Consider the following 27,960-nt stretch of genomic DNA (forward strand, 5'->3'; position numbering starts at 1 on the left):
CAATTGGACTATAACCTGGTGTTGTTTGATTTTTAACTTATTTCATATAAAATAACACAGTTTTTGTATTGCCAGAATTGAAGTACTATGTCAGTCTTAGTCAAATTAATCATAAAATTTAATTAAGCAAAATAACATTCCATATGATTCTACACTAATATGTTTAACATACATCTTTTAAAATAAGACAGTTCACCTTTATTATTGAACCATATATGACAATCATTAACTCTATTTCAGACCCTCTTTACTGTCAAAACTTGCAATTTTGATGATTTGCAGACAGTGACTGTGAATCTCTAACCACTTGTTTCACATTGATCTCCTTGAAAAGAACATTACTCTTACTCCGAATTTCTGGTGGGGTAATTTCTGAAACAGGACGGAACAAAATAAATATGAAAAGCAATATTAAACCTGCCAAAATTAACACATTATTAAACAGTCATAGCGAGACTTAAACTTTAAGAATATAGAAGTTGCGTCACGGGTAGTCAGAGTAGTTAAGAAGGCATTTACCACACTTGTCTTCATTGTTCAAACTACTGAGTAAATGAGTTGGGATGTCATGTTGAGGTTGTAAAGGATGTTGGTGAGACCACTTTTGGAGTACTGTGTACAGTTCTGCTCAACTTGCTCTAGGAACAATATTATGAAATTGGAGAGGGTCCGGAATAGATTTACAAAGATGTTGCCGGATCTGGAGGTCTTAAGTCTTATAAGTGGAGGCTGGATAGGTTGGGACTTTTTTCCCCTGGAGCATAGGTTGAAGGGTGACCTTATAGAGGCTTATAAAACTATGAGGGGCATAGATAAGGTGAATAGGATGGCGGAGTTCAAAATTAGGTAGCATATTTTTAAGGTGAGAGGAGAAAGATTTTTCACACAGAAGATGTTCACACATGAATGAATTGTCAAAGAAAGTAGTAGATGCAGGTACAGTTACAACATTCAAAAGACATTAGGGCAGTTGCATGAATAGGCAAGGTTCAGAACGATATAGACTGAACTTAGGTAAATGGGACTAGTTTAGTTTGAAATTTGGTCAGCATGAATGAGTTTGACTGAAGGGTCTGTTTCTGTGCTCTATGACTATCACTAACTCATAACAGTATGAGGTTAGGGAAGTACGTTTAATGTTTCACTGTCAGGAAATAGTCCTTAGTTCTAGAGGTGAAAATAGTTTGTCTTTATCGACTCTGTCTTGTTCTGTTAATATCTTGAAGACTTTGATTAAATCACTCTTAACGCTCTAAATTCTAGAGAAAACTTGCCTAATTTCTCCTCATAACTTATCCTGAAGTCTAGGCATCTGTCTTATAAACCAAAGTTGTATTCCTTCCAAGGGCAATATATCCTTCCTCAGGTATGGTGTCCAGATTTCCTCTCAGTACTCCAAATGGGGTTCATCCAGGTTTTGTATGGCTACAGCATAACTTCTGCATTCTGATATGCCAATCCTCTAGAGGTCAGCTTCCTTGATTATTTTCTGCACTTGTTCATGACATTTTAAAGATCTATGCACCTGAACCTCCAAGTGTCTTTTTACAGCCCTAAATTTAACTTCATACCATCTAGATCTATTCTGTTTCAGTTTAAAATGGAAAACCTCACACTTGCTTACATTGTATGCCATTTGCCACAGTTTTGCTCATTCACTTAGTCTAGGGATATCCCTATGTAATTTTACACCATCATCTACACTATCTACAATGCTGCCCAACTTTGTGTCATCAGCAAATTTGGATACATAACCTTTTCTACCATTATCCAAAGTCATTAATAATTAATATGAATAATTGAGGCCTAACGTAGATCCTGTTGGATACCACAGGTCACATCCTGCTAGTTTGAGTACTTAATCATTAACCCTACTTTGTCACCTGCCAGTCAACCAATTTCCCTGCCACGTTAGTAATATGTTAATGAGGTCACTTCCCAGGAATTAATGTCAGCAGGTCTAGATGGGAAGATGATAGTCAAACGGTTTGAATTGGGTTCTGTGGCGAGAGGTTTGGCTGCTGATGCTACATAATTAAGGTTTGAAAGCTCCCTGTCTAATCTTCCATTATCAACTAATGGAAGTTCACAGATTAGAAACTAAGTGACAGGTATCACCAAAACCTCCTCAGAATGAACTGAAAAGGTGACACTGATCAACGTCTGCAGAAAATCAATCAGGAAACAACCATCCATGTCTGTGGAACAATGCATCATGAAAAGCATCTCAGCAATTTGGCCAGTGTTTTTTTAATCTCTTAACTGTATTTCTTTTGTCTGTCTTGTGTAAATGGGGTTGAAAATAAAGGTTATTGGGCATAATAGATATCAATTATATTATTTGGTTGTTTAATTTCACCCTGTCAAAGTTACCACGTTGCTTTTAAATTGTTGAATCTTTTGTTTAAGCTACAAACCTGGTCTGTAGCATTTATTCAGAGTCTGGGATTGATTGTTCAAAAAGTCTGATTAGGAACCACTAGGATTCAATTTTGAGGGATTTTGAAAGATTTACAATATACTGTGTTACAAATTCAGAGGTAGAAAGGCTGATTTGATTTGACCGTCTGTTTCCATGTTGCAACAATCTTAGTAAAATGACACAGATCACTAATCTAGCAAGAAATCCTAATAGAATGCAAGAAAAACACATGAAGTATTCTGTAAATTGCCATTTGACATAATGTGTAAAACAGTAGCAATGGTAAGTCTTGGCTGTTTCAATTTCAGATAACATTTATCAGGATTGCTTTGAGTCTTCTTCAAAATCAAACAACTTGCAGACAGAACTCTTTCAGCTCACTCGGGAAGAACAAGGATACCAAAGAGTTGACTTCAGAACAAACTGGAAAATGTTGGAGTGAATCAAGTTTTCTATTAAAAATAACATAGAATACGAAAAGCATATAGAATAAAGTTTTACGACCTCAGGACTGCAGGAATCAATTTTCAGAGTGAGATAAAAATAGGAGAGTATGATCTTACTTGATTCGGCCATTTCTGTTCTTTTGCTGTCAGGATACAAACACTCATACTGATATTGAGGGAGTGGAAGTCTGGTTGCTTTCTCCCCCAACGTGGGCTTCAAATTATAGCGTTCTTTTAAAAGAATCAACACTTCAAATCAATAAAGGTACATTCTGAAAGATTGACAAATGATAGTTATAATTTTTGCCTTTATGGAGAAAAAACTAGCTCATTTAAAAGGAAGTTATGACAATCTTTGCTAAAAAGGCAAATTCTGCCAAAGTTACCATCTGTTCCACCAAAATGTCAATGAAGTAATGCTTCTTAATTAGGGATTGTGTATTTATTGTAAAGTGACATGTATTTAGAAAAAGAAAAAAAGCAGTCTCAACATTGCTCCAGATTGTGTGCCCAAATCCAATAACACAGTTACATAGGAATGTAGTAGACCAGAAATCAAAACAACTGCAATCCATGTGTCACTTTACACCGTCTAGAAAAGGACCCAACGAAACATCTCGAGCCAGTGTAGTGACTATTCATACTGACCCAATAGGTGACTAGCTTATCAGTAAATCAATACACAGCAACGCTCAATGTTCTAACATTGGCTCTAATTTTAACAAAGGATGAAATCAGATTGCCCAGTGTGTGAAGTCATATGTCAAGACCTGGAAAGGTTTTAATCCCCAGGATTAACCGCTAATTCTCGTCTGGATGATGAAGTAGTCTTCGTGAAATGACTGTTCGGCAATTTCTTTTGTTATTGAAAACCACATACAAATAGCACTGAACCAAATCGTTTGCAGTTGAAATTACTTTCAAATACAAAAAAAACACACTAGTATTTTTATTGAAGGCAGTGTCCTTCAAACAGAACCAGATATACACTGAACAGCATTATCATATGGAAAGTTAACATGCTTCTCCTAAATTTTTGTGCCTGATCATTAATTAAATGACATTGATCCAGTAATTCTAATCAAGTCAAATCTATTCTAAAGTGACACTAAAAGGAATATCATGTGACTATTCTAAACATTCAGTCTGCTAATGATGTAAGATTTCTAAAGCTTAATTTGTTTCTGATACTTACATTCTTGGAAACCATATTTTCTGTTTCAAATATTCACAATAGACAGATTAATAGATGGAGGTAAACAATATCCAGACAGTATATTGGTAATTTCAGTTTTTTAATTTCACTCATGGGATGTAAGCACCACTAGCTGGACCAGTACTTTTTTTGCCTTTCCCTAGCTGTCTTGAGAAGATGGTGGTGAGCTGCTTTCTTGACCCACTGCAGTCCATGTGCTGTATACAGATTCACAATGCGCTAAGGGAGAGAGTTCCAGTATTTGACCTCATGTCACTGAAGGATTGGTGATATTTTTTCAAGTCAGGATTCTGAGTGGATCAGCAATGAACTTGCAATCACTTGTGATTTCATGTATTTGCTGCCCTTTTCCTTCCAGATGGTAGTGGTTGTGAACCGGAAGATGCTGTCTAAAGGAGTGTTGGTGAATTACTGTAGTGGGTCTTGCATGTGGTACACAGCTTCCACAACAAAGCTGTGGTGGAAAGAGCAAATGTCTGTGGAAGTAGTACCATTCAAGGGCACTGCTTTGAGTGTTGCAGGAGGTGTATTCATCCAGTAAGTGGGGAGATTCCATCGCACTCCTGACCTGTGCCTTGTAGATGATAGAAAAGCTTTGGGAGGTCAGTTGGCGAGTTACTCTGAACTGCTCTTGTAGCCACACAATATATAGTAGTCTCTGAACAGTTTCTGGTCAATGGTAGCCCCCAGGATGTTGACAGTGGGAGATTCAGTGGTGGTATTGCCATTTTCAAGTGACAATAGTTAAGATTCTCTCTTGGGCAGCACGGTGGTTAGCACTGCTGCCTCACAGCGCCAGAGACCCGGGACCAATTCCCACCTCAGGCGACTGACTGTATGGAGTTTACACATTCTCCCCGTTTCTGTGTGGGTTTCCTCCCACAGTCCAAAGGTGTGCAGGTCAGGTGAATTGGCCATGCTAAATTGCCCGTGGTGTAAGGTGAAGGGGTATGGGTGGGATGCACTTCAGCAGGTTGGTGTGGACTTGTTGGGCCGAAGGGTCTGTTTCCACACTGTAAGTAATCTAGTCTAAAAAAAATCTAATCTAATCTTATTGAGGAAGATACTTGCTTGTCATTTATGTGTGCATATGTCACTTGTCAACCTAAGTCTGGATGTTGTAAGGTCTTGCTAAATTTAGACAGGGAGTGCTTATTATCTGAGGAGTCTTGAATGGTGCTGAACATTTGCAATCATTAGTGATCATCCAAGCTTGTGAAGGAGGAAAGGTACTGGTGAAGCAGTTGATAATGGCTGGGCCAAGGAACTTACCCTGAGGAACTCCTGCAGAGATGTCGTGCAGCTGAGATGATTGATTTCCAACCATAATAACCATCTTCTTACGTGCCAGGTATGACTCAATCCGACAGCAAGTTTTCCCCCTGAATGCCAATAACTCAAGGGCTCCTTGATATCACTGAGTCACATGCAGCTTTGATGTCAAGAGCAATCACTGTCAACTCATCTCTGAAATCAGTTTTTTTAACAATGCTTGAACTAAGGTTGTAAAGATCAGGTACTGAGTGACCCTGGCAGAACCCAAACTGGATGTCAATGAGCAAATTATTAAGCAGGTGTTGCATCATAGGATTGTTGATGACCTCTGGACATCACTTTATTGATGACTGAAATTAGACTGGATTGGAAATTGGCAAGAGTAGATTTGTTCTTCTTTTAGTGCACAGGAGTAGCTCAGTAATCTTCCCCCGCCTTGTTAAGTAGATGGTAGTGCTGTAGATGTGCTGGAATAGTTTGGCTAGGTATGCAGGAAGCTCTGGAGCATTAGTCTTCAGTATTGTCAGAATTTTGTCAGGACAACTAGCCTTTCCAGTATCAGGCATTATTTTACATAATGCAGAGTTAATTGATTTGGCTGAAGACTGGCATTTGTAATTCTGGGGAGGCCAAGATGGATCATGCACTTGAAACTTCTGGCCAAAGCTTGTTGCAAATGTTTGGTCTTATCTTTTGCACTTAGGTGCTGGGATTCCCCATTATTGAGGATGGGGAATCTGGATTCTGGAAGCGTTCCAGTAGATTGGATAAACATGAATACGACACTTCTGTTCAAGCGGGGACTGAGAGTAAGCAGAAAACTATAAGTTAGCCTAACATCTGTCTTTGGGAAAATGTTTGAATCCATTATTAACGAACAAATAGCAACATTTAGAAACACTTAATGCAAACATACAGATTCGATATGATTTTATGAAAGGGATGTCATACATGACAAATTATGAAACACCCTGCCTGAGAGGGTGGCGGAGACTATCATAACATTGAAGAAGCATCTGGATGATGCATAGTAAGTTGTCGGCCAAATGCAGGGAAAGTGGGCTTAGTATAGTTTGGTGGTTGTTGGTTAGCGTAGGCTTCGTTGGCCGAAGGGGCTGTTGCAATGCTGTATGACTCTATGACGATAGCTTTTCTAAGAGTTCTTTGAGGATACAAGCAGAGGTTATAAAGGAGATCAAATAGGTGAAGTGTACTTGGATTTCCAGAAGGCATTATGTTGCCACATAAAAGAACATTGCACAAGATACAAGCTCATGGTACTGGGGGTAACATCTTAGCATAAATGGAGGATCTGTAACACACAGAAGACAGTCAGAAGTAATAGGTCTCATTTAGGTATCAATGATGTTACTAATAGTGTGTCATAAGAAACAGTCATAAGGCTTCAATTATTTACTATTTGTATCAATGAGTTGGAGAAGGCCGCAGAGTGCAATGTATCCAAATTGGGGGTTGACGCAAATGTAGGTGGAGGGTATGGTTATGATGAAGACAAGGAATTTGCAGTGATTCTATGAAGGTTAAGTGAGACAGCGAAACTTTGGCGGATACAGCTTAATGCATGACTTCATACACTTTGGTAGGAAGGAAAAAACGACAGTCTATGAGAGAGACTGCAAAAAATGTGCAGCACAGAAGGATCTACATGTTCTTGTGCATGAAGGTGCAGCCGGTAATTAAGAAAGCAAATGGAATTTTGGCTTTTGTTATTAATGGGTTCAAGTTCAAAATAAGACAATTTTACAACTGTACAAGGTGTTGGTGAGACTGCGCCTGGAGTACTGTGCATAGTTCAGGTCCTCTTAGTTAAGATAAAGTACATTAGTATTGGAGACAATTCAAAAGAGATTCACTCGGCTGCTTTCTAAAAGGAAGAGTGGACTATCAAGAACAGCTAAACAGGTTCACACACTTTAGAAGAATAAGGACGATCTTATTGAAACATATAAAGTTCTGAGAGGGTTTGATAGGTTGGATATTGAAAAGCTGTTTTCGCTAGTGGGGGAATCTCATACTTCAGGACATGATTACAAAATAAGGGACACTCATTTAAAACTGAGAAGCAAAAGAATTTTTTCTTTCAGAGGGTAGAGAACACCTGGAATTATCTATTCTCAAGAGCTACAGATCGATTTGTGAATTATCGAGGAGTTGAGTGCTTTAACAAGCTGGCACTAAACAGGAATTGAGGCCTAGGGTTGATGAGCTATGATCTTATAGAATAGCAGGGCAGGCACGAAGATTTAAATAACCTACTACTGTTTCTATTTCTTATGTTCTCCCAGGGCCCTATGCTCTGGAATTGGCCCCCTCAAAATATCCAACACTCACCACCACCCCACCTCGTCCACCTCAAAAACACACACACACCCACCCACCAACATTGTCACTGGCAATCACTCGCTAATGAGTATAATCTGATGAATGTAACTGTCCATCTAGGAAATTCTGTGGGTCCTTGTGTGGCTGATGAGCTCAATGCTAGAGCCAATTTTTCAGAACACAGGTGTTTCTGGGAGGTGGAATTCATGCTGAGCCTTGAGTTGTTGGTATTCCTTTCTCAGGTTCCTTTTCTATACTTTGCCTTTCTGCTGGGTGTTCTCAAAGAACACTTCACACCGGAGACACGCTATTATGGACTAAGCCAGACCACTCAAAACATTCTTGAGCAGGCAATTTTGCAATTTGTTTCAGTAAGCGTGGTGAAAATTACCCAGAGTAAGTTAGCGAGGTTGACTACTAGGTTTTAAACAAGACAGAAATTTATTCACAAAATTACACAATGAAAAACAAAGAACAGAATAAAGAACCCCCACAGAACTCAGTCTATCCAAACTAAACTTAATTTTGCTGTTCTGAATATACACAACAGTCCTAATAAGCAAACCCCCTGAAAAAAAGTCAAAAAAAGGGAACAGATGCTTACAGGTTGAAATTAGAAGGGCAGAAAGAGAGAGAGCCTGTTTCCACACAGCTGAAACCCTATCTAGTTCTGGGGTGAACTGCTCAGCTAGAGAGTTGATCACTCCCCGTTCATTAAACATGTCACTTTGGCCTGAGTCTCAGCTGTTTACAAATAGCCAAAAAGGCTTCTCAATGCCCTTTAATCTCTGTACTAAACCAGTCTGATTGGAACCAGGAGCTGGTTTATGACCCCTCTGAAAAAAATCAAGGTCACAGTATCCTTGAGAAAAGGAACAGCTTTTAGAAAAAAAAGGGACCAACTTTGTGACACACACACACACAAAATAAAATGCTCCTCAAAACCAAACTCTAATGGTTCCTTTCTTTTAGTTTTATATCAGCTTTTATTTGATAATACGCTTGTGATGTATTTTGATACATTTCATGTATTATGGACCAGATCAAACCTGCTTCAAATATATCAAGGATAAAGCTGAGATCCTAACTTTTTGCTTATTTAAAGGTGCTATGTTCCAGATGCAGTTCGATTTGTTATACTACATAGCTTCAAGCAAAACACATTTTACACTTACTCTCCAGTTAAATTATACACAAAAGAAAGGAGAATTGGTTTAATTCTAACTCAGTGAGAAAACTTAACAGAATAGTAGATTATTTATCCACTGAACAGAAACTGTTCCTATATAGTAACATCCCATAAATACCCTAGGCAAAGGCAAATTCAGTAAAACAGATTGTCACACATGTAATGTCTATCTATTGCAGGAGAAAAGAACATCAAGAGAAAATGTTGCTTTTTGCTGTGGCAGGGAGACACTTTCACAGCCAGCTTCAAACCCTAGCACCTAGAGTCATAGAACTGCAAGCTAAACTAAAATTCTGCTTCTGTGGGAGTCTAATTCCACCCATTTATGCTACTTCCATTGTTCTAATCTTTGTTTTAAAATACGCAAGGTCTCACAAGCTATTTACTTTATTGGCTTGGAATAAGACCATAAGACATAGGAGTGGAAGTAAGGCCATTCAGACCATCGAGTCCACTCCACCATTCAATCATGGCTGATGGGCATTTCAACTTCACTCACCCGCATTCTCCCCGTAGCCCTTAGATTCTTGTTGTCTCGAGGAATTATCAATATCTGCCTTGAAGACATTTAGCGTCCCGGCATCCACTGCACTCCGTGGCAATGAATTCCACAGGCCCACCACTCTCTGGCTGAAGAAATGTCTCCACATTTCTGTTCTGAATTTACCCCCTCTAATTTTAAGGCTCTGTCCACGGGTCCTAGTCTCCTTGCCTAACGGAAACAACTTCCTAGCATCCACCCTTTCCAAGCCATGTATTATCTTGTACGTCTCTATTAAGTCTCCCCTTAATCTTCTAAACTCCAATAAATACAATCCCAGCCGTTTCTCATATGTTAGACCAACCATTCCATGTATCATCCGTGTGAATCTCCACTGGACACGTTCCAGTGCCAGTATGTCCTTCCTGAGGTGTGGGGACCAAAACTGGACACAGCACTCCAAATGGGGCCTAACCAGAGCTTTATACAGTCTCAGTAGCACAACGGTGCTCTTATATTCCAACCCTCTTGAGATAAGTGATAACATTGCATTCGCTTTCTTAATCTCGGACTCAACCTGCATGTTTACCTTTAGAGAATCCTCGACTAGCACTCCCAGATCCCTTTGTACTTGGGCTTTATGAATTTTCTCACCGTTTAGAAAGTAGTCTATGCTTTTTTTTTTGCCAAACTGCAAGACCTCGCATTTGCTCACGTTGAATTCCATCAGCCATTTCCTGGACCACTCTCCCAAACTGTCTAGGTCCTTCTGTAGCCTCCCCACATCCTCAGTACTACCTGCCTGTCCACCTAACTCGTATCATCTGCAAACTTCGCTAGAATGCCCCCAGTCCCTTCATCCAGATCATTAATATATAATGCGAACAGCTGTGGCCCCAACACTGAACCCTGCGGGACACCGCTCTCACTGGCTGCCATTCTGAAAAAGAACCTTTTATCCCAACTCTCTGCCTTCTGTCAGACAGCCAATCCTCAATCCATCCCAGTAGCTCACCTCGAACACCATGGGCCCTCACCTTGCTCAGCAGTCTCCCGTGCGGTACCTTATCAAAGGTCTTTTGGAAGTCTAGATAGACCACATCCACTGGGTTTCCCTGGTCTATCTAGAATAGATCGCTCCTCACTTCTGTCTCAACCTCTCTTCATGAAAGAGCCAGGACAAAACACATTTCTTAAAGCCATAGTATCATTACACATAACACTAAAACTGTCATTAACTGTCCGCAAAGAGATAGTTCTGATCTCTCCTTAAAATGTTCAAGTATCTTTCCTTTTATGGGATGCACAGAGATGATGAGCCAAATGGCTCCATTTTCTTGTCATGTTGATGCACCTATTTACTTCTCATCATTTCTGTTTTAATTAATAACTTATTGTTAGTTGGCCAGACAAACTGAATAATGCATGGTAGGGAATCCACAACAAATGAAGGTTCACCTTAAGCTATATTGCAACATATAAAATACATTACGACAAATACAGACAGAATGTTAGTGTGGGTAAAATTTGGTGGAAATTAAATTGTGTTATTTCTAAATATATACATTAGGCTATTTTCCACTTAAAATATTTTGAATGGACTTAAGCAGATAGATTTGGGTTTTGACTGCTTACTCACTTGGATGTTCTAGCCTTGCTAGTTGTCTGTGTTGCAAATGCATGTTGACAATATCCAGAGCTTTCTGACTGCATGTGAAGATGTCAGGGTTTTCCAGTAGCTCAGTTAATGTCAAGTTGGTGCGAATAGCATTGGTGGCAGTTGCCCGGGCAATCAAAGGCAGCTTTAGCTGGTAGCCATTGTCCATAAAGTTCATTTCATCATCAAGGATGAGCTTTGCTCTAAATGCAAACAAAATTTCATTGTTAGGATATGGTGAAGTACAAAGGCCCAAAGACATCTCTTCTTCCTCAGGCAGCTGAGGAAATTTGGCATGACGATGAATACCTTTGCAAATTTTTACAGGTGCGCCATCAAGAGAATTCTGTCTGGATGTATCATTACCTGGTGTGGCAACTGTACCACTCAAGATTGGAGACGGTTACAGAGAGTGGTGAACTCAGCCCGGATAATCACAAAGGCCAACTTTCCATCTATACAATCCAGCTATCAGACCCGTTGTCAGGGAAAAGCCACCAGCATTCTCAAAGATCCATCCCACCCTGGCAATGTTTTTCTGCAACCTCTACCATCGGGGAGAAGGTATAGGAGCCTAAACACACGCACCAGCCAGTTTCAAAACAGTTTCTACCCTACTGTCATTAGAATACTGAATGGACTCACAAACTCTTAACATTCATCTGTATCTGTGTTTTTGTTTTTGCCGCTGTTTACCTATTACTTACTATCTATGCTACTTAACTCTGATGTGCTGTATTTCACCGTGCCTTCAATTCAATTCAAATAGCTGGGGTGAAGAAGCGGTTGCTAGCCTAACTGGCCTTGTTATGGTCTTACCTGAACAATGTTAGAAATAGGTGAATTTTTTTTTGCCCACATTTTAGTTTCAACCTCATCAGTTAATACTGGTCAGTTAACATGGCTTTGTCAAGGGCAGATCGTATTCAACAATTATAGTTGAGTTATTTGAAGAGGTGACACAGGTGGGGGATGAGGGTAGATCTATGAATGTTGCATATTTCAACTTTCAGAAAGCATTTGAAACAATGCCGCATGATAGTTTGATTAGCAAATTAGAAATGCTTGAGATTGATGAGTTATTGGCAACATGAATTAGAAGTTGGCTAAAAAATAGGAAACAGAGGGTAAGCACAGATAGGCATTTCTCAGATTGGAGTTCAGTTGAAAGTGGTACTTCCCAGGGATTGGTGTTCGGACTCTTCCTTTTATTGATTAATATAAATGATTTGGAGATGGATATAGAGGGAACACACTCTAAATTTGCAGATGATACTAACATAAGGAGAATAGTGAATTGTGAGGATGATGGCAAGCTGCTTCAGAGGGACATTGACATGTTGGCAAAATGGGTAGACACCTGGCAAACAAATTTCAACGCAGAGAAATGTGAGGTAATGCATTTTGGTAGAAGAAACACAAAGAGACAACACAGTCTCAATGTTACAACTTTGAGGAGATATAGGAGCAAAGAGACCTTGAAGTTTATGTGCATAATTCTCTGAAGGTGGCCAGGCAAAATGAAAAAATTGTTCAGGTAACTCCTAGGCTCTTTGGGTTTATAAATACAGGCAGAGAGTATAAAAGCAAGAAAGTGATGTTATCTCTCTACAAATCATTGGTCAGACCAAATTTGGAGTATTGTAATCAGTTCTGAGCACCTCATGAAAGGAAGGATATTACAGCCCTGGAGTGAGTTCAAAGGAGATTCCCTAGAATGATACCAGGAATGAAGATTTTAGATATAAAGAAAGATTAGAGAGATTGAGCTTATTCTTCTTGGACCAGAGAAGATTAAGAGGTTGGACTGGGGTGGACAAAGTTAAAAAATGCACAACACCAGGTTATAATCGGTGGGCGGCACAGTGGTTAGCACTGCTGCCTCACAGTGCCAGAGACCTGGGTTCAATTCCCGCCTCACGCTCTCCCCGTGTCTGCGTGGGTTTCCTCCGGGCGCTCCGGTTTCCTCCGACAGTTCAAAGATGTCTGTGCCAGGTGAATTGGCCATGCTAAATTTGCCGTAGTGTTAGGTAAGGAGTAAATGTAGGGGTATGGGTAGGTTGTGCTTCGGCGGGTCGGTGTGGACTTGTTGGGCATAAGGGCCTGTTTCCACACTGTAAGTAATCTAATCTAATCCAACAGGATTATTTGGAAGTTCTAGCTTTCGGAGCACTGCTCCTTCATCAGGTGGCTGTGGAGCAGGATTGTAGGTCACAAAATTTATAGCAAAAGATCACAGTGTCACACAACTGAAGCAATATATTGAACAAACCTATTGCTGCTAAGTCTTTCATCTTTTAGTTAATATCACTATGTAGTTGATTCAGTGACTCCTCAACATGAGTCCTTGGAGCAGAGAAAATTAAGAAGTAACCTTATTGAGGTGTTCAAAATTATGAACAATTTTGGCAGCGTAAAGAAGGATATCCTTTTTATACAAGTTGGTGCGTCAGTCCCTAGGAGTCACAGTTTCAAAATTATCAGCAAGAGAGCTAGGAATGAGGTGAGGAGAAATGTCTTTACTCAGAGCTGTTAGGATTTGGAACGTGCCGCCTGGGAAAGTGATGGAGGCAGATTCCATAAGGGGTCTCAAAAAATGACCTGGAAAAAAGGTTTAAAACTGATTAAATTAGAGGGCAATAGAGATAGGACTGGAGAGTGGAACCAAACTGGGCAGCTTTTTTGGGAGTGATACAGGTGTGATGGGTGAAATGGCCTTCTTCTCTACTGTAAAATCATTATCCTACTTTCCTCTCCCCCTACTCTTTCTCTAGCATTTGGGAGAAAAGGAAGATGGGGAAAACCAGTTACATTTGCTGTGTTAATAGCACCATGCACATAGAAAAAGGCTTCCTCCAAAACATTTCCAGTAAAAATCAGGAATTTTTCTTTTAGAACAAATCTATAACTTCACCAGACATAATGAATACAGGAAATAAATCTCCTGACCACTTATATAATGTAACCATTACACAATAATGGGAGGCACCGTGGCTCAGTGGTTAGCACTGCTGCCTCACAGCACCAGGATCCCAGGTTCAATTCCAGGCTCGGGCAACTGTGTGCGTGGAGTTTGCACATTCTCCCCGTCTGTGTGGGTTTCCTCCAGGTGCTCCGATTTCCTCCCACAGTCCAAAGATGTGCAGGTCAGGTGAATTGGCCATGCTAAATTGCCTATAGTGCTAGATGCATTAGTCAGGGAGAAATGAGTCTGGGTGGGCTACTCTTCGGAGGGATGATGTGGACTGGTTGGGCTGAAGGGCCTGTTTCCGCACTGTAGGGAATCTAAATCTAAATCTAAGTAAGCAGAAGTCTGTGCTCTGTATCCCTTGTCACAAACTTGTCTAGAGTTATTTCATGAACCTTCCTCTGTTGTTTAGTTTAATGGCGTCCTTTAGTAGCTTATTCACATTTGTACTTTTTTTCAGCTTTCAAATCAACATTTTTTCTCAACTTCCAAACACTAAAAATTAATTTAAAAAGAAAGCTCTGCAACCACAACACCGGCACCTACCTAACAAGATGGAAAATTGTCCAAGATTGTCTTGTCCACAAAAATCAGCTTGCGTTCCACAAGGCCTGACCCAATTGCAGCTTTGCCTTAAACATGGACTAAAGAACTAAATTCCGAAGGTGAGGTGACAATGATTGCTCTTGGCATCAAGGCCCTATTTGATTGACTGTGGTATTTGGGAGCTGTTGCAATACTGAAGTCATTGGGAATAAGGGGAAAACTGTTCACTGGTTACAGTTGCATTGAACACAAAAGAAGATCTTTCCTTTTTCAATTGTGGGACATAGGTCTTGTTGGCTGGTCAGCATTTTGTCCCTAGTTACTATTGAGAAGGTGCCATCTTGAACCACTACAGTTCATGTGCTGTACGTAGGCAATTCCAAAATTTTCACCCAGCAACAGTGGAGCAGTGGTAATATACTTAGTCAGGGTGGTGAATGACTTGGAGAAGAACTTGCAGGTGATGCATTCCCACATATCTGCCCATATCCTTCTAGATGGAAGTGGCTGTGGGTTTGGAAGGTGCTGTCTCAGGACCTTAAGGGAATCTGCTGATGGTTGTGGTTGTTGGAAGTTAGTAATCTCAGCTCCAGCACATCTCAGTGTGAGCAGTCATTGTCACCTCACCTTCGGAATTTAGTTCATTAGTCCCTGTTTAAGGCAAGGCTGCAATTGGGTCAGGTCCTGTGGAATGCAAGCTGATTTTTGTGGACAAGACAATCTTGGACAATTTTCCATCTTGTTAGGTAGATACCTGTGTTGTAGTTGCAGAGCTTTCTTTTTAAATTAATTTTTAGTGCTTGAAAGTTGAGAAAAAATGTTGATTTGATCCCAGGGTAGAGTCCCAGGTTTAACCATTTTCAGCTGCGATATCAATGACCTGCCCTCCATCATTAGGTCAGAGGCGTGGACATCTTCTTACCACTGCATAATGTTCACTCCCCTTCCTGGGTGCTCAGATACTGAAGCAGCCCATGTCCATAAGCAGAAAGACCTGGACAATATTCAGGTTAGGCTGACATGTGGTAAGCAAAATATGCCACATACAAGTGCCAGTGAATAACTATCTCCGGCAAGTGAGAAGTTAACCATCTCCCCTTGACATTCAACAGCTATGATATTTTGGAATTGCTCACCATGAACATTCTACAGCTTACCATTGAAAAGAAAATGATCCAATTATACAAATACTGTGGTTGCAAGAGCAGGTCAGAGGCTGAGAATTCAGCAGTGAGTAACTCAGTCCAAAGTCCTCAAAGCTTATAAAATGTATCTACAAGGCATATCAGGAGTACGATGGAATGCTCAACTCTTGCCTGGATGGGGGTGGCTTCCACAACAAGCAACTTGACACAATCCAGGAAATAGCAGCCTGTTTGATTGGTACTCAGCACTAAATATTTCCTCCCTTCACCACAAATGCAAATTGACCGCAGTGTGTACTATGTACAAAATGCATTGTAGCAACTCACCAAGTATCCTTCAGCAGCACTCTTCTGGTCTGAAATCTCTACCAACTCAATTACTAGAAAGACCTCCTGCCCAGGTCCTTATTGTCCAGCTTCTGTATGCTAAACATGCCAAACTATTGCTTCCTGTATTCTGCAAACATCAATTTTGCTCAGCCACATCCAACACAGCGATAAATTTTCTTGCAAAGGTATACAATCTAATGCCAGGAATAAAAACAAGAGGGCAACTACTTCAACAATCAGCATGACCCAGGCTTGGGTCTGGTCAGCAACAGTGAATGAACTGGCTGTTTCTGGGCCCACTAAACAATAACGGACAGCTTTAAGAGCTGTTGACCTAGTAGTACCATGGTGAAAGGTAGCCATTTACGTTTATTTAACACCTTTAATGTATTAAAACATCAAAAGGCACTTGACAGGTGCATTATGAAACAAAGCATGACACTCAGCCACATAAAGAGACACAACATCAGATTTTACCAATTGGATCCTCTCCAGGATGACCCAGAGTGCAGCCTGTGATACAATAATGAATGCCAGAATGTAATTTCAGGTTTTACGCACTAATTTAGACCAAATGCTCATTCCTGAATTTGCAGACAGCTTCAGAGGTTTAATGATACTCAATGCCAACAATTCAATGTCAGGTCATCTCCATAAAATTTATGGTACATGTTGTTTGTGTTGAGTGCATGAAAAGAGATGTTTTGTTATTGTGAGAAACAAGCTACTTTTGTTTTATCTTCCTGTATTTATACAGAGCATATTACAAGGAAGTAGTAGCAACCCTTTGACCGTTCAATGGTGCTCATTATGCCATGGAATTCTGACAGATTGTATGCCAATCTCATATATAAGAGAAGCATCAAGCTGGAGTCCAAAGGACAGAAAATAGCTTGTGCACTTGTTAGCCAAATAGTTTTAGAAGCAATCTAACAGCAGATGGGTTCAGTGTATCTTACCCAGTTGTTCAAACTAAGCAACATAAAAGTCTAAAAAGAGAAATTAAACAATTGGTAATAGCTTTTTAAGCTTTCAAATTGGCATTATATAATGAAGGAGATACTAGTGAAATTAGTCATTTTAAATCTTAAATCTTAATGTTTTGGAAAACATTAAGATTGATAAGTCCCGAGGGTGAGGCCAGATTTATCCTAGGCTGCTCTGGGAAGCGAAGAAGGAGGTTGCTAAGCTGCTGTCGAGGATATTTGCCCCCTCACTCTCCACAGGAGTCGTACCGGAGGATTGGAAGGAGGTGAAATTTGTTCCTCTTTTCAAGAAGGGTAATAGGGAAATCCCTGTCAATTACAGACCAGTCAGTCTGACACCTATGGTCAGCAACATTTTGGAAAGGATTCTGAGGGATAGGATTTATGACTATTTGGCAAAGCATAGTGTGATTAAAGGCAGTCAGCATGGTTTTGTGAGGGTTTAGATCAGAGTGGTGCTGGAAAAGCACAGCAGGTCAGGCTGTATCCGAGGAGCAGGAAAATCGACATTTCAGGCAAAAGCCCTTCATCAGGAATGGAGGCAGGAATCTACCTTCTCCCCAGCCCCTCGCCCGCCCCCTTCCCATTTATCTTTCCACCCTGCAGGCTCCCTGCCTCCATTCCTGATGAAGGGCTTTTGCCCCGATACGTCGATTTTCCTGCTTGATGCTGCTTGGCCTGCTGTGCTTTTCCAGCACACACTCTGATCTAAACTCTAGTTTCCGCATCTGCAGTCCTCACTTTTGCCTATGGCTTTGTGAGGGAGAGGTTATGCCTCACAAATCTTATTGAGTTCTTTGAGGAGGTGACAAGACAGGTCGACAAAGGTCGAGCAGTGCATGTGGTGTATTTGGACTTCAGCAAAGCATTTGATATGGTTCCCATGGTGGGCTCATTCATAAAGTCAGGAAGTATGGGACATAGGGAGATTTGGCTATCTGGATTCAGAATTGGTTGGCTGACAGAAGGCAGAGAGTGGTTGTAGGTGAAAAGTATTCTGCCTGGAGATCAGTATTGAGTGGGGTCCCGCAGGGTTCGGTTCTTGGGCCTCTGCTCTTTGTAGTTTTTATAAATGACTTGGATGAGGAGGTCGAGGGGTGGGTTAGTAAATTTGCAGATGACACAAAGATTAGAGGTGTCGTCGATAGTATCTAGGGCTATTGTAGGCTGCAATGTGACATATACAGGATGCAGAAATGGGCTGAGAAATGGCAGATGGTGTTCAACCTGGATAAATGTGAAGTGATGCATTTTGGAAGGTTGAACTCGAATGCTGAATATAGGATTAAAGACAGGATTCTTGGCAGTGTGGAGGAACAGAGGGATCTGGGTGTGCAAGTACATAGATCCCTCAAAGTTGCCAGCCAAGTGGATAGGGTTGTTAAGAAAGCATATGGTGTTTTGGCTTTCATTAACAGGGGAATTGAGTTTAAAAGCTGCGAGGTTTTACTACAGCTGTACAAGTCCCTGGTGAGACCACACTTGGAATAGTGTGTCCAGTTCTGGTTGCCCTACTATAGGAAAGATACAGAAGCTTTGGAGAGGGTGCAAAGAAGGTTTACCAGGATGCTACCTGGATTGGAGGGCTTGCCTTATGAAGAAAGGTTGAATAAGCTCAGACGTTTCTCTCTGGAGAGAAGGAGGAAGAGAGGAAACCTGATCGAAGTATACCCAAGATAATGAGTGGAATAGATAGAGTCAATAGCCATAGACTTTTCCTCAGGGCAGGATTAAGTGGTACAAGGAGTCATAGCTTGAAGATATTAGGAGGAAGGTATAAAAGGAGATGTCAGAGGTAGGTTCTTTACACAGAGAGTTGAATGCACGGCATGTGTTGCCAGCTGTGGTGGTGGAAGCAGAGATTATAGGGACATTTCAGCCACTGTAGACATGCACATATATAGCAGTGGGTTGAGGAGTGTGCAGGTTAAGTTGTTATATTTTACATTAAGATTAAATCTCGGCACAACATCGTGGGCCAAAGGGCCTGTTCTGTACTGTACTTTTTTATGTTTATGTTCTAAATGTAAGACATGCCAGACATGGATTTGGAGCCAGAGAGGTGGATAAAGTTATGATACAGGTCAATCATTATCTCATTGACCAGCCTTTTCCTTGGTGCAGAATAACATAAGGCACTTACCAAAGAGCAAACAATACACAGTTTACAAAACAATTGACATAACAGCTGTATACAGAGAAACAGCAATTTTACAAGGGAGAGGAACGGCAAAGCCAGGCCCCAAACTGGTTCAACCAGTTTTCAGATAATTAAGGACAAGCCTCAAATCCCACATTCTTGTTTATATCTGTCAGCTACGGCTCTCTAAGAGGAACGGAGTAACAGCCCTAATCAGGGACCCCATATTCAATGGTGATCACCTGTCTGACCTCCTTATATCTAGTGACAATATGCCTTAATTGTAATGATTGTATGGCGGTCAGACAGGTGATCGCCATTGAATATGGGGTCCCTGATTAGAGTTGTTACTCGGTCCTATTAGAGAGCCATGGCTGACAGATATAAACAAGAATGTGGGATTTGAGGTTTGTCCTCAATTATCTGAAAACTGGTTGAACCAGTTTAGGGCCTGGCTTTGCCATTCCTCTCCCTTGTAAAATTGCTGTTTCTCTGTATACAGCTGTTATGTCAATTGTTTTATAAACTGTGTATTGTTTAATAAAATATATAAACACAGGAAAAAAACCAGGAACGTCAGACATCCTGACACTTCGAGAGCTGGATCAATGTCAATGAATTTTCACGCGCAAATAATGGGATCTTCGTAAAGGGATACTTGCCCTCTATGGAGATATTTTACTAATACGTTACAAAACAAGTCTAGAATGAAAATACTTACTGCCTGTTTGTCAGTAAGGTGTATATATGTTGTATCAAATACTCAGCTCCACCAGGCTTGGAATGCATTGTAGCATAAATTAGTTCCTTGGGAATGTTCAACGTTTTCCTGAAAAAAAACTTAGAAGGAAAAGTTGAGTAATAGCATTTCACTATTAACACAAACTTCCAAAAATTACACAGCTCTGAACATAGAGATTTAAGTATTTATCACAGTTATTATGGGAACTGCCTTGTGATTTGAAATATTTAATTAAGGTCAGTACCCTGTTCTGAAAGGGTTTTGTTTTAGAATATGGAAACAAGTGGAGATTGCTCCATTATTTTGAGACCCATGATATTATCATTTTAATCTTACTTCCCATGTCTCTTAATAGCTAGCTAACCCAAATTTATCAATCATTTTATGTTACAAACGACAGCTACTTGGAACATCTAATCCATGGTGGCTCTTTGCAAAGCAGGCCCATCAGTACTACTGCCCTGTTCCATCTCTCCTGCACCATAAATCAATTTCCTTCAAGTGTCCAACTACTTCACCAATCATTGCAGTATCCACCATGCTAATGGGCTGAGTGTTCCAGGTTACCGACATATGCTGTATAAACAAAATTATTCTTCAGATCTCACTTCCAACCTATGCCTATTTTCTTAAAAATGTGTGGCCTTCTACTTCCAGCAAATGGGAAGAGTTTTTCCCTCAGCTAAGTTTGTCATACTCATGAATTTTCTTCAATCAATTTTCCCTCAATCTTATTTCCTTCAAAGAGATTTACACCAAGTTCTCTCCTTGTCACTCAACTCTGTTTTCCCTGGAATGTCCCAGTAAATCTCTTCTGTGCTCTCTCAAGATCTCACAAATCTTCAGCAATGTGACCAGAACCTGACACAATATTTGCAAGGCCTAATCAGAACTTTATAGTTTCAGTATAACTGCTGCTTTTGTATTCATCATCTTTATTTATAAAGCCCAATCTTCAAAACCACTATGTCTTCAAAGAATAATGCACATGAATCCCCAGTCTCTCTGCTACTGTATATTTTTCAGAATTGTACCATTAAGTCTATACTACCTTTCTCAATCCTTTGTGCCAAAATGCATCACCTCAGTTATCATGTCATTCGTCTACCCATCCATGTCCTGTTGCAGGTAATTTATATCATCATCTTTGTTTGTCACTCCTCCAACTTTGTTACAATTGGTAAATTTTGAAATTTAGACTGCATTTTAAGGTTGAAGTCACTTATGTACAGAAAACATCGTACAATGGATCTAAATACTGACTCTTAAAGAACACCATTGTCTACCACCTTGTGGTCTGAAAAACAACGAGCCACTATGATTCACTGCTTTCTGTCCTTCAGTCAATTTTTTATTCAGTTGCATAACGACCTTTCTAAGAACAATTTTGTTAGCTAGCCTTCTATGTGGGACCTTCTCAAACATTTTTTAAATCCATCGAATAACAACTTCCACCACATTGTCTTCATTAATCTTCTCTGTTACCAAAAATCAATGATATTACTCAAGCATTAGTTTGTTCTGGCAGCTATCTGAATTCGCCTGTGTACAGATATTATACATTAGAAATAAATGGCCCTATTTTGATCAGAATTTATAAATCATGTTAATTCAAATTTGAAAGAAAAGTCTGCCACTGTGGACTTGTATATATGACCAAACAGCCTCAGACACAGGTTGTTTAGAGGATAAAGAAATACACCTCTAAATATACCATATATACTCGTGTATAGGGAGAGTTTTTAAGACTGTTTTTAAGTTGAAATTAGGGGTCGACTTATACATGAAGTATTGTTCGAGGGGATGAAATTCATGCTTGGCATGAGTCAAAAAATGGATAAACAAGAGCCAGACCTCTATATAAAATAATAAGTAACAGTAGGAAAAAGAATTATTGCCATTATTGAAGAGTTATCTACAAAATAACTGTCTCCATTCTACCTGCTAAGGTAGAATGGTACTATCGTACCGTATTTCAGTTAACCAGTACCGTAAAGTGCACGTAGGTCTACATATATGCTTCCAAATAAACCTGTTGGACTATAACCTGGTGTTGTGTGATTTTTAACTTTGTACAGAAGTTAGTATGCATACCAGATGGTCAGGCCATCTACCAGGGGTATTTGTACAACACACAATTCATGAAATAAAAACAGAGCAGTAAAAACAAAAGGAAAAATAGACTGACTATTTTATTTACAAAAGACCACATGAAACTGTTAATAATATACAAAAAACACTTTAAATCAAAAATCTGATATTCATAGCAAAAAACCCTTCTCACTGTATATCACAAATATTATGAGATAGCTGCTTAAAACAAAAGCTACTGGTACATGTAAAAGTCCATTAGAATCCTTCAAATTCACTGTCCTCATCAGGTGTACAACTGAATTATTTATTCCAGTTGTCCAGGTCATCGTATGGATCATCTTCATCTGCACTCTCAAGGGGACCATCAATTGATTTGTCATACTTATATCTGACCATAAATAGTCATCCTCTGTACATCTAAAGCATTAAAAATTCCACGTTTTTTGAAGGCTTTGACAATAATTTCAGTTTTCATCTCCTTCTATGACTCAACAATTCACTCACATACAGTTGCAAGTAATGCAGCACACATGTTGCCACCCTTTGTGAACTTTTTTTTCTCTTTTTTGCATCCAAGTGCCCCATTTCTTCCATACTAAATCCTTAAAAGGTTTATTGATGCTAACATCTAGTGGCTGCACCATGCTCGTAAGGCCTCCAGGAATCATTGCAGTGTCAATATTGTTAGCTCAACATTCACTAATAACACTTTTCTGTGATCTGAACATATCCCAAACCAGCAAGATTTTTTCCTTTCTAAGTCCATCTGGTCGCATATCCCAGACCTCCCTAATCCATGTCTCGCAGCCACCTTCATCCTTCCACCCATTTTCATGGACGAGGACAGCAACACCTTTTGGAAATTTCTGTTTGGGTAGAGTTTCATGCTTTAAAATAACCGTAGTTTATAACTTCGTTCCATCTGCCATACAACCTTGTACCACAGTGAATCAACTCCTTTCATGGCCAGTAGTCTTAACCAAAACAGTTTTTGCTCCAATTTTGTTCACAGTTCTGTTCCCTACCATTTCGAAGATCATTGGAGTTTCATCCATATTGCTAATGCACGAGAGCCTGTACTCATTTTTTTTCCAACTTCTGATTACAAAGCGATGGAACCCAATGAACTTGTCATTAAATTCTGCTGGCAGACGTTGAGCGATCTTGGTTTTCTGTCATAGCACAAAATCATACCTTTTCATAAACCTACTGCACCATCCAGCACTGGCTTTGAAATCACTGAAACCATTTTTTTTTGTTTCATTTATGACGCGTATCTTATACAATGTCAAATCACTATGCTTTTGTTCTGACGACACTGAATTACCCAGTCAGCAATCTTTTCTTCTAGTTGTGGCCACTAGTTCAGCTTTCCTTGGTTGGCATATTTCTGTTTTGCCTTTAATTTTTCCTCTAATCTCAAACAAGTTTTGCAGAAACACAATACTACCTTACAGCTATGCTATTGTTACTCTTGTCTGCAACTTCAATAACTTTTAGTTTAAACTGCGCTACACACTTGTTTCTGCATGATGCCATTTTGTCAGGAAAATTTGGGGGAGTGAGTTTTGAGAAGATTTGTAGCTCAGGTTGGGATTCTGGATGTAGGTTTGCTCGCTGAGCTGGAAATTCGTTTTCAGACGTTACATCACCATATTAGATAACATCATCAGTGAGCCTCCGGATGAAGCACTAGTGGCATGGCTTGCTTTCTATTTATGTGTTTAAACATATAAACATATCAGATTGTTTGGCCAAAACTAATGATTGATTTATACAGGAGATCAACCTATACATGAGTATATAGAGTACCTTATAAAATCATCTGAGAGAAAAAGGATTTACTTAAAGGATCTGGACATTAAAAATCGAAAGATTTCATTTAAATCTTTAAATAAAGGGTATTAAGTGCAAACTACACCTGAAAACATTTTCCATATTGATCTTCAGGGTTTTGTCTTCACAGCCATTTTTTTTTACTCAAGTCGAAATGCCTTTTCATTCTTGCAAGTATCGTTGATTATCAAGTTGGGCAGATTTTGTTCATGTGCTGACCAAGGTGATTTGGAAGAATACATCTTAACTTCCTACTTCAACTATCTAAGAGGAATACACATCTACACAGAGGAGGCATTGTTTAACCTGAAGCAGGCTCACTTGAATAGAAAAGCTCTGAAGACCATTTACTTACATGCTCTAGCTGTGACCAGTTCTTCAGCTTAGAAGGGAATGAGACGCCATTGTTGAAAACTTTGATGTCAATATCTTGAGGATAGTACCAGGAGAAGATTTCAGCCACAAGATAACCATTAGAAAAGGCTCTGAGAAATACAATAAACAAGGAAATTCCAACGGGGATAAACACTGAGAGGATCATTTTTCACACACTTACGAAACAATTATGTCAGCAAGTACAGGTTCCAATTACAATTACACGATTTTCAGTGTCTATGGCTACTATAGTTTAATTTGTCTTACTAACAAACAAATTCAGATGCAGGAAGTCCTTGCCTATCTGAACTGGAGTTGTTACAATCAGCAAAGCCTTGAGATATTAACATAACCTAAGGAATAATTTAATTCCAAGACTCCACTTCATATTTGCATCACTTTGAGATGTATTGCGGAACTCAACAAGACTTCTTTGGCAGCATCTCTGAAACCCATCTTTAAAAAAATTAGGGCAGCAAACATCTTGACTTGTACATATATCATCATTTCTCCATTGTTGATGTCTCAGAGTTTCCTATCTCACACCACTGGCAGGAAAATCCGGACCAATGGAGCAGTTCAAAAGGGTAGTTTTCCATAAATTAGAGATGGGCTGTAAGTGCCAATCCAGCTACTTACAGCCACAACCAAAGAACAAGTGCATATTGCAGTAGTGCAGTCACAGGGCAGGCATTTCCGTTTTCATACTGTGCTCTTGTCAGGCTCAAAGCAAGAGTAGTTCCAACATTAGTTAAGAGCACTTCTTGCTGCTTAGTTTACGCTAGTTATATCTGTATCTCATCTCTGAAATTTCTAACACATCACATGTTCTCATGCATGAGTGACAAAATGGTACAGAACATATTCAAGAAGACTAATGGGATGCTATCCTTTATTCCAAAAGGAATGGAGCATAAAAATAAGCATGGCATGCTTCAGTCATACAGACCATTAGTGACACCACATCCTGAATACTGTGTGTAGTTTTGGTGTCCTTATTTGAAAAATTGTGAAAATTGGGTGTGGTTCACAGAAGGTTTACTAGATTGATATCTGAAATGTGTTGATTGTCCTATGAGGAAATGTTGGATAACTGGACTTGTTTCTCCTGGAGTTTTAAAGAGAAAGTGGGGGGTCATGAAAAGTGCATTAGACCCTGAGTGCACTGACAAGATGGACATGGAACGGATATTTCCACTTGCAGTCAGTCCAGAGCCACTGACCACTCATTTAATCATACGGCTGCAACGCTGGAACTCTGCCTCAAAAGGCGGGTGCATGTGGGATCATTAAATATTTTTAAGAGATAGATGGATATAGAGTCCTGTTACACGGGGGAATTATCAGAGTAGATGACATGTGGAATTCTAAAGCACAAATAGATCAACCATGATCTTAATGAATGGCAGAACAGGTTCAAGTACTAAATAGTCTACTTTTGCTCATGGCATAGAACTTAGTTGTGGTAATTTAAATATACACAACGACATTCCCAAAATCATTAGTAATACTATTCTTTTGTTGTCGCAACTATATCTACAGCCGAATACAAAATCCAGATTGTTAACACAGAATTAATACCAAAGATATCAGTTAATAACTGCAGCAAACAATTTATTTATGAAAGCTTTGTAGGAAATAACTCCGATAAAGACAATAGGTATTCAATTGAGTATATTTAACAGGAATCTGTCATGTTAACCTAATAATATTGCTCAGCTTTCGTTTGTCCAGAGGATATGATTGCACCCCTTCACTGGCTATCGATTGGTGGGATTAGTTGATGGGTTCATGGCTCATGGCATGCAGGGTGACTGCAACATGTGACACTTGAGAAGGCTGTCATTGGCAACAATGATGAGGGCAGTGTATTGGTGGAGAACAAAAACTAATGGAATGGATAGGCAATCTGACACTAATATTACTTTGTTGAGTATGTTTGATTCCTCAAGGGGTGGGAATGATGATCGTAATCATGGCTGAAGAAGTTTCAATGGGCTGAATGATCTCCTCTTGCTCCTATTTTCCATATTTTCAATCATGTTGAACACAGAGAGCCTTGCACATATGGAGCAACAGCTGCTGAGTACCAAACCCCATATCGCAACCCAGTGCTGACATTCACCCCAATCCTGGCCTGTTAGAAAGCCTCACCACATCTCAACCCTGAGCTACATTCATACTCCTCGATAATTCAACAAAGACAACCTCTACAAATACCATCAAGTTCCTCTTCTCAGTTCCCTGCCGGCCACTCGTACCACTGGTGCTTTTGTAAACACTAACTGAGTTTTTTCATAAATATAAGTTGCGGGCCAGGAGTTGGCCTTATTGTTTGCTGCCTGTTGCCCAGGAAGGGTTCTTGGTACAGACTCACCTGAACTTGCCCCCGGCCTCATTACTCATACAGGAAGATGTGGTATTTCCAGACTTTCTCAGACCTTGTCCCCTGGCAGTTCTGGCCATGCTGGAGGCAGGTGCAGCCAAGGAGCTGCCAGAGGACCAGCACATACTCCTTATTCTGGGCTTCTGGCCACCTCATCTTTCCTTTGTCTTTATTCAGCTCCTTGTTTTCAATATCAGGGAGATATCAAGCAGGTCATTGAACGTGTGGTCAAAGAGACTGCTGACAGCATAATCATAAATTCTCTGGCATACCAGCATCAGAAGAATTGCTCCTCAAACTCATATATACATTTCTTCCCTTTCATTGTTACTGCTCTTCCGTCCATAGATTCGGACCATGGAGGGAGGGAACATGTGATTGGAGGAGCTACTCTGGGGAAGACAGAACCTGAACATGAAGGAGCAGCTCCTCTCAGACTCTATTTGTCCCATACTTGCTGCTAGTCCATCAACAAAACAAGATAATTTCCCCACTTATACTGACAGGTGTACTTTCAGTGGTCTATCTCCATTCAGCCTGCTGCTGCTTGGAGTTACTCAGGTCAATGTCACGGCTTACCATGTTTGGCTGTCTTGCACCATTCTCACATATCCAATCCTAGGCAACAGTGCTACCAACTGAGACACAGCTGACATTACAACAATGGAATTGGTTAAAGGGAGCAAAACAGCTACAGACATTTATTTGATACAGCAAAACCGAAAGCCACTCTTTGTGAAAAAAATAAAGATTCACTAGATACAAATGACAAATTTCAGACAAGCTGTCAGGTGAATTAAGCAAATACATCAGTGTTGATTTTATTGATAATGGTCTGCACCCCCCAGTTTCAGCACAGTTAAACTCCATTGGGCACATACCATGCAAACTTCAGCTAAGGAAGGAAAAGTTATAATGTTGTCATGGAATTTGAATCTTAAACAAAGAATTAACAATCGAACAAGATTCATAATTATGAAACAATTAAAAAGATGACAGACCTGAAATTATAGACAATTCTCAAAAAAATAGTGTGCTTATTCATTGAGTAATGAGTAAATCAGTTGTCAACCTGCCATTTAAACTCAGGAGAAAACTGTACCAAATTAAACTTACAGAATTTGTGACACTATACACATCCCAAGGTCAGACTTCTCTTTTACATTTATTTTTTCTAGGACTGTTCTTACCCATGAGAAACTGAATACAGCTTCTTCCAAAGCAAGAAGTATTGATTTTCTCTAATTAAGTCACGGGATATCGATAATACTGGCGAAGGCAGCATTTATTGTCCATCCATAATCAACCTTGAGAAGGTGGTGGTGAGGTGCCCTCTCCAACCGCTAGAGTGTATTGAGTGCTGGGACATCCATAGCACTGTTG

The 27,960-nt window shown here is 39.8% G+C and overlaps 1 protein-coding gene across 1 annotated transcript in view; it reads right to left on the minus strand.

The window, feature by feature from the left end:
• Positions 1-243: 243 nt before the first annotated feature.
• spata4 (spermatogenesis associated 4) overlaps positions 244-27,960 on the minus strand; it is a 31,670-nt gene continuing 3,953 nt past the window's right edge. Inside the window, exons 2-6 of the mRNA XM_060833910.1 lie at positions 24,172-24,301; positions 19,866-19,984; positions 11,012-11,232; positions 2,986-3,099; positions 244-372 (exon numbers count right to left, since the gene is read on the minus strand). Of these exons, the coding sequence (XP_060689893.1) occupies positions 254-372; positions 2,986-3,099; positions 11,012-11,232; positions 19,866-19,984; positions 24,172-24,301 (703 nt within the window). The 3' untranslated portion in view covers positions 244-253. The remainder of the gene's footprint in view (positions 373-2,985; positions 3,100-11,011; positions 11,233-19,865; positions 19,985-24,171; positions 24,302-27,960) is intronic.

The sequence above is a fragment of the Hemiscyllium ocellatum genome, chromosome 2 (genome assembly GCF_020745735.1).
Source record: "Hemiscyllium ocellatum isolate sHemOce1 chromosome 2, sHemOce1.pat.X.cur, whole genome shotgun sequence".
Lineage (NCBI taxonomy): Eukaryota > Metazoa > Chordata > Chondrichthyes > Orectolobiformes > Hemiscylliidae > Hemiscyllium > Hemiscyllium ocellatum.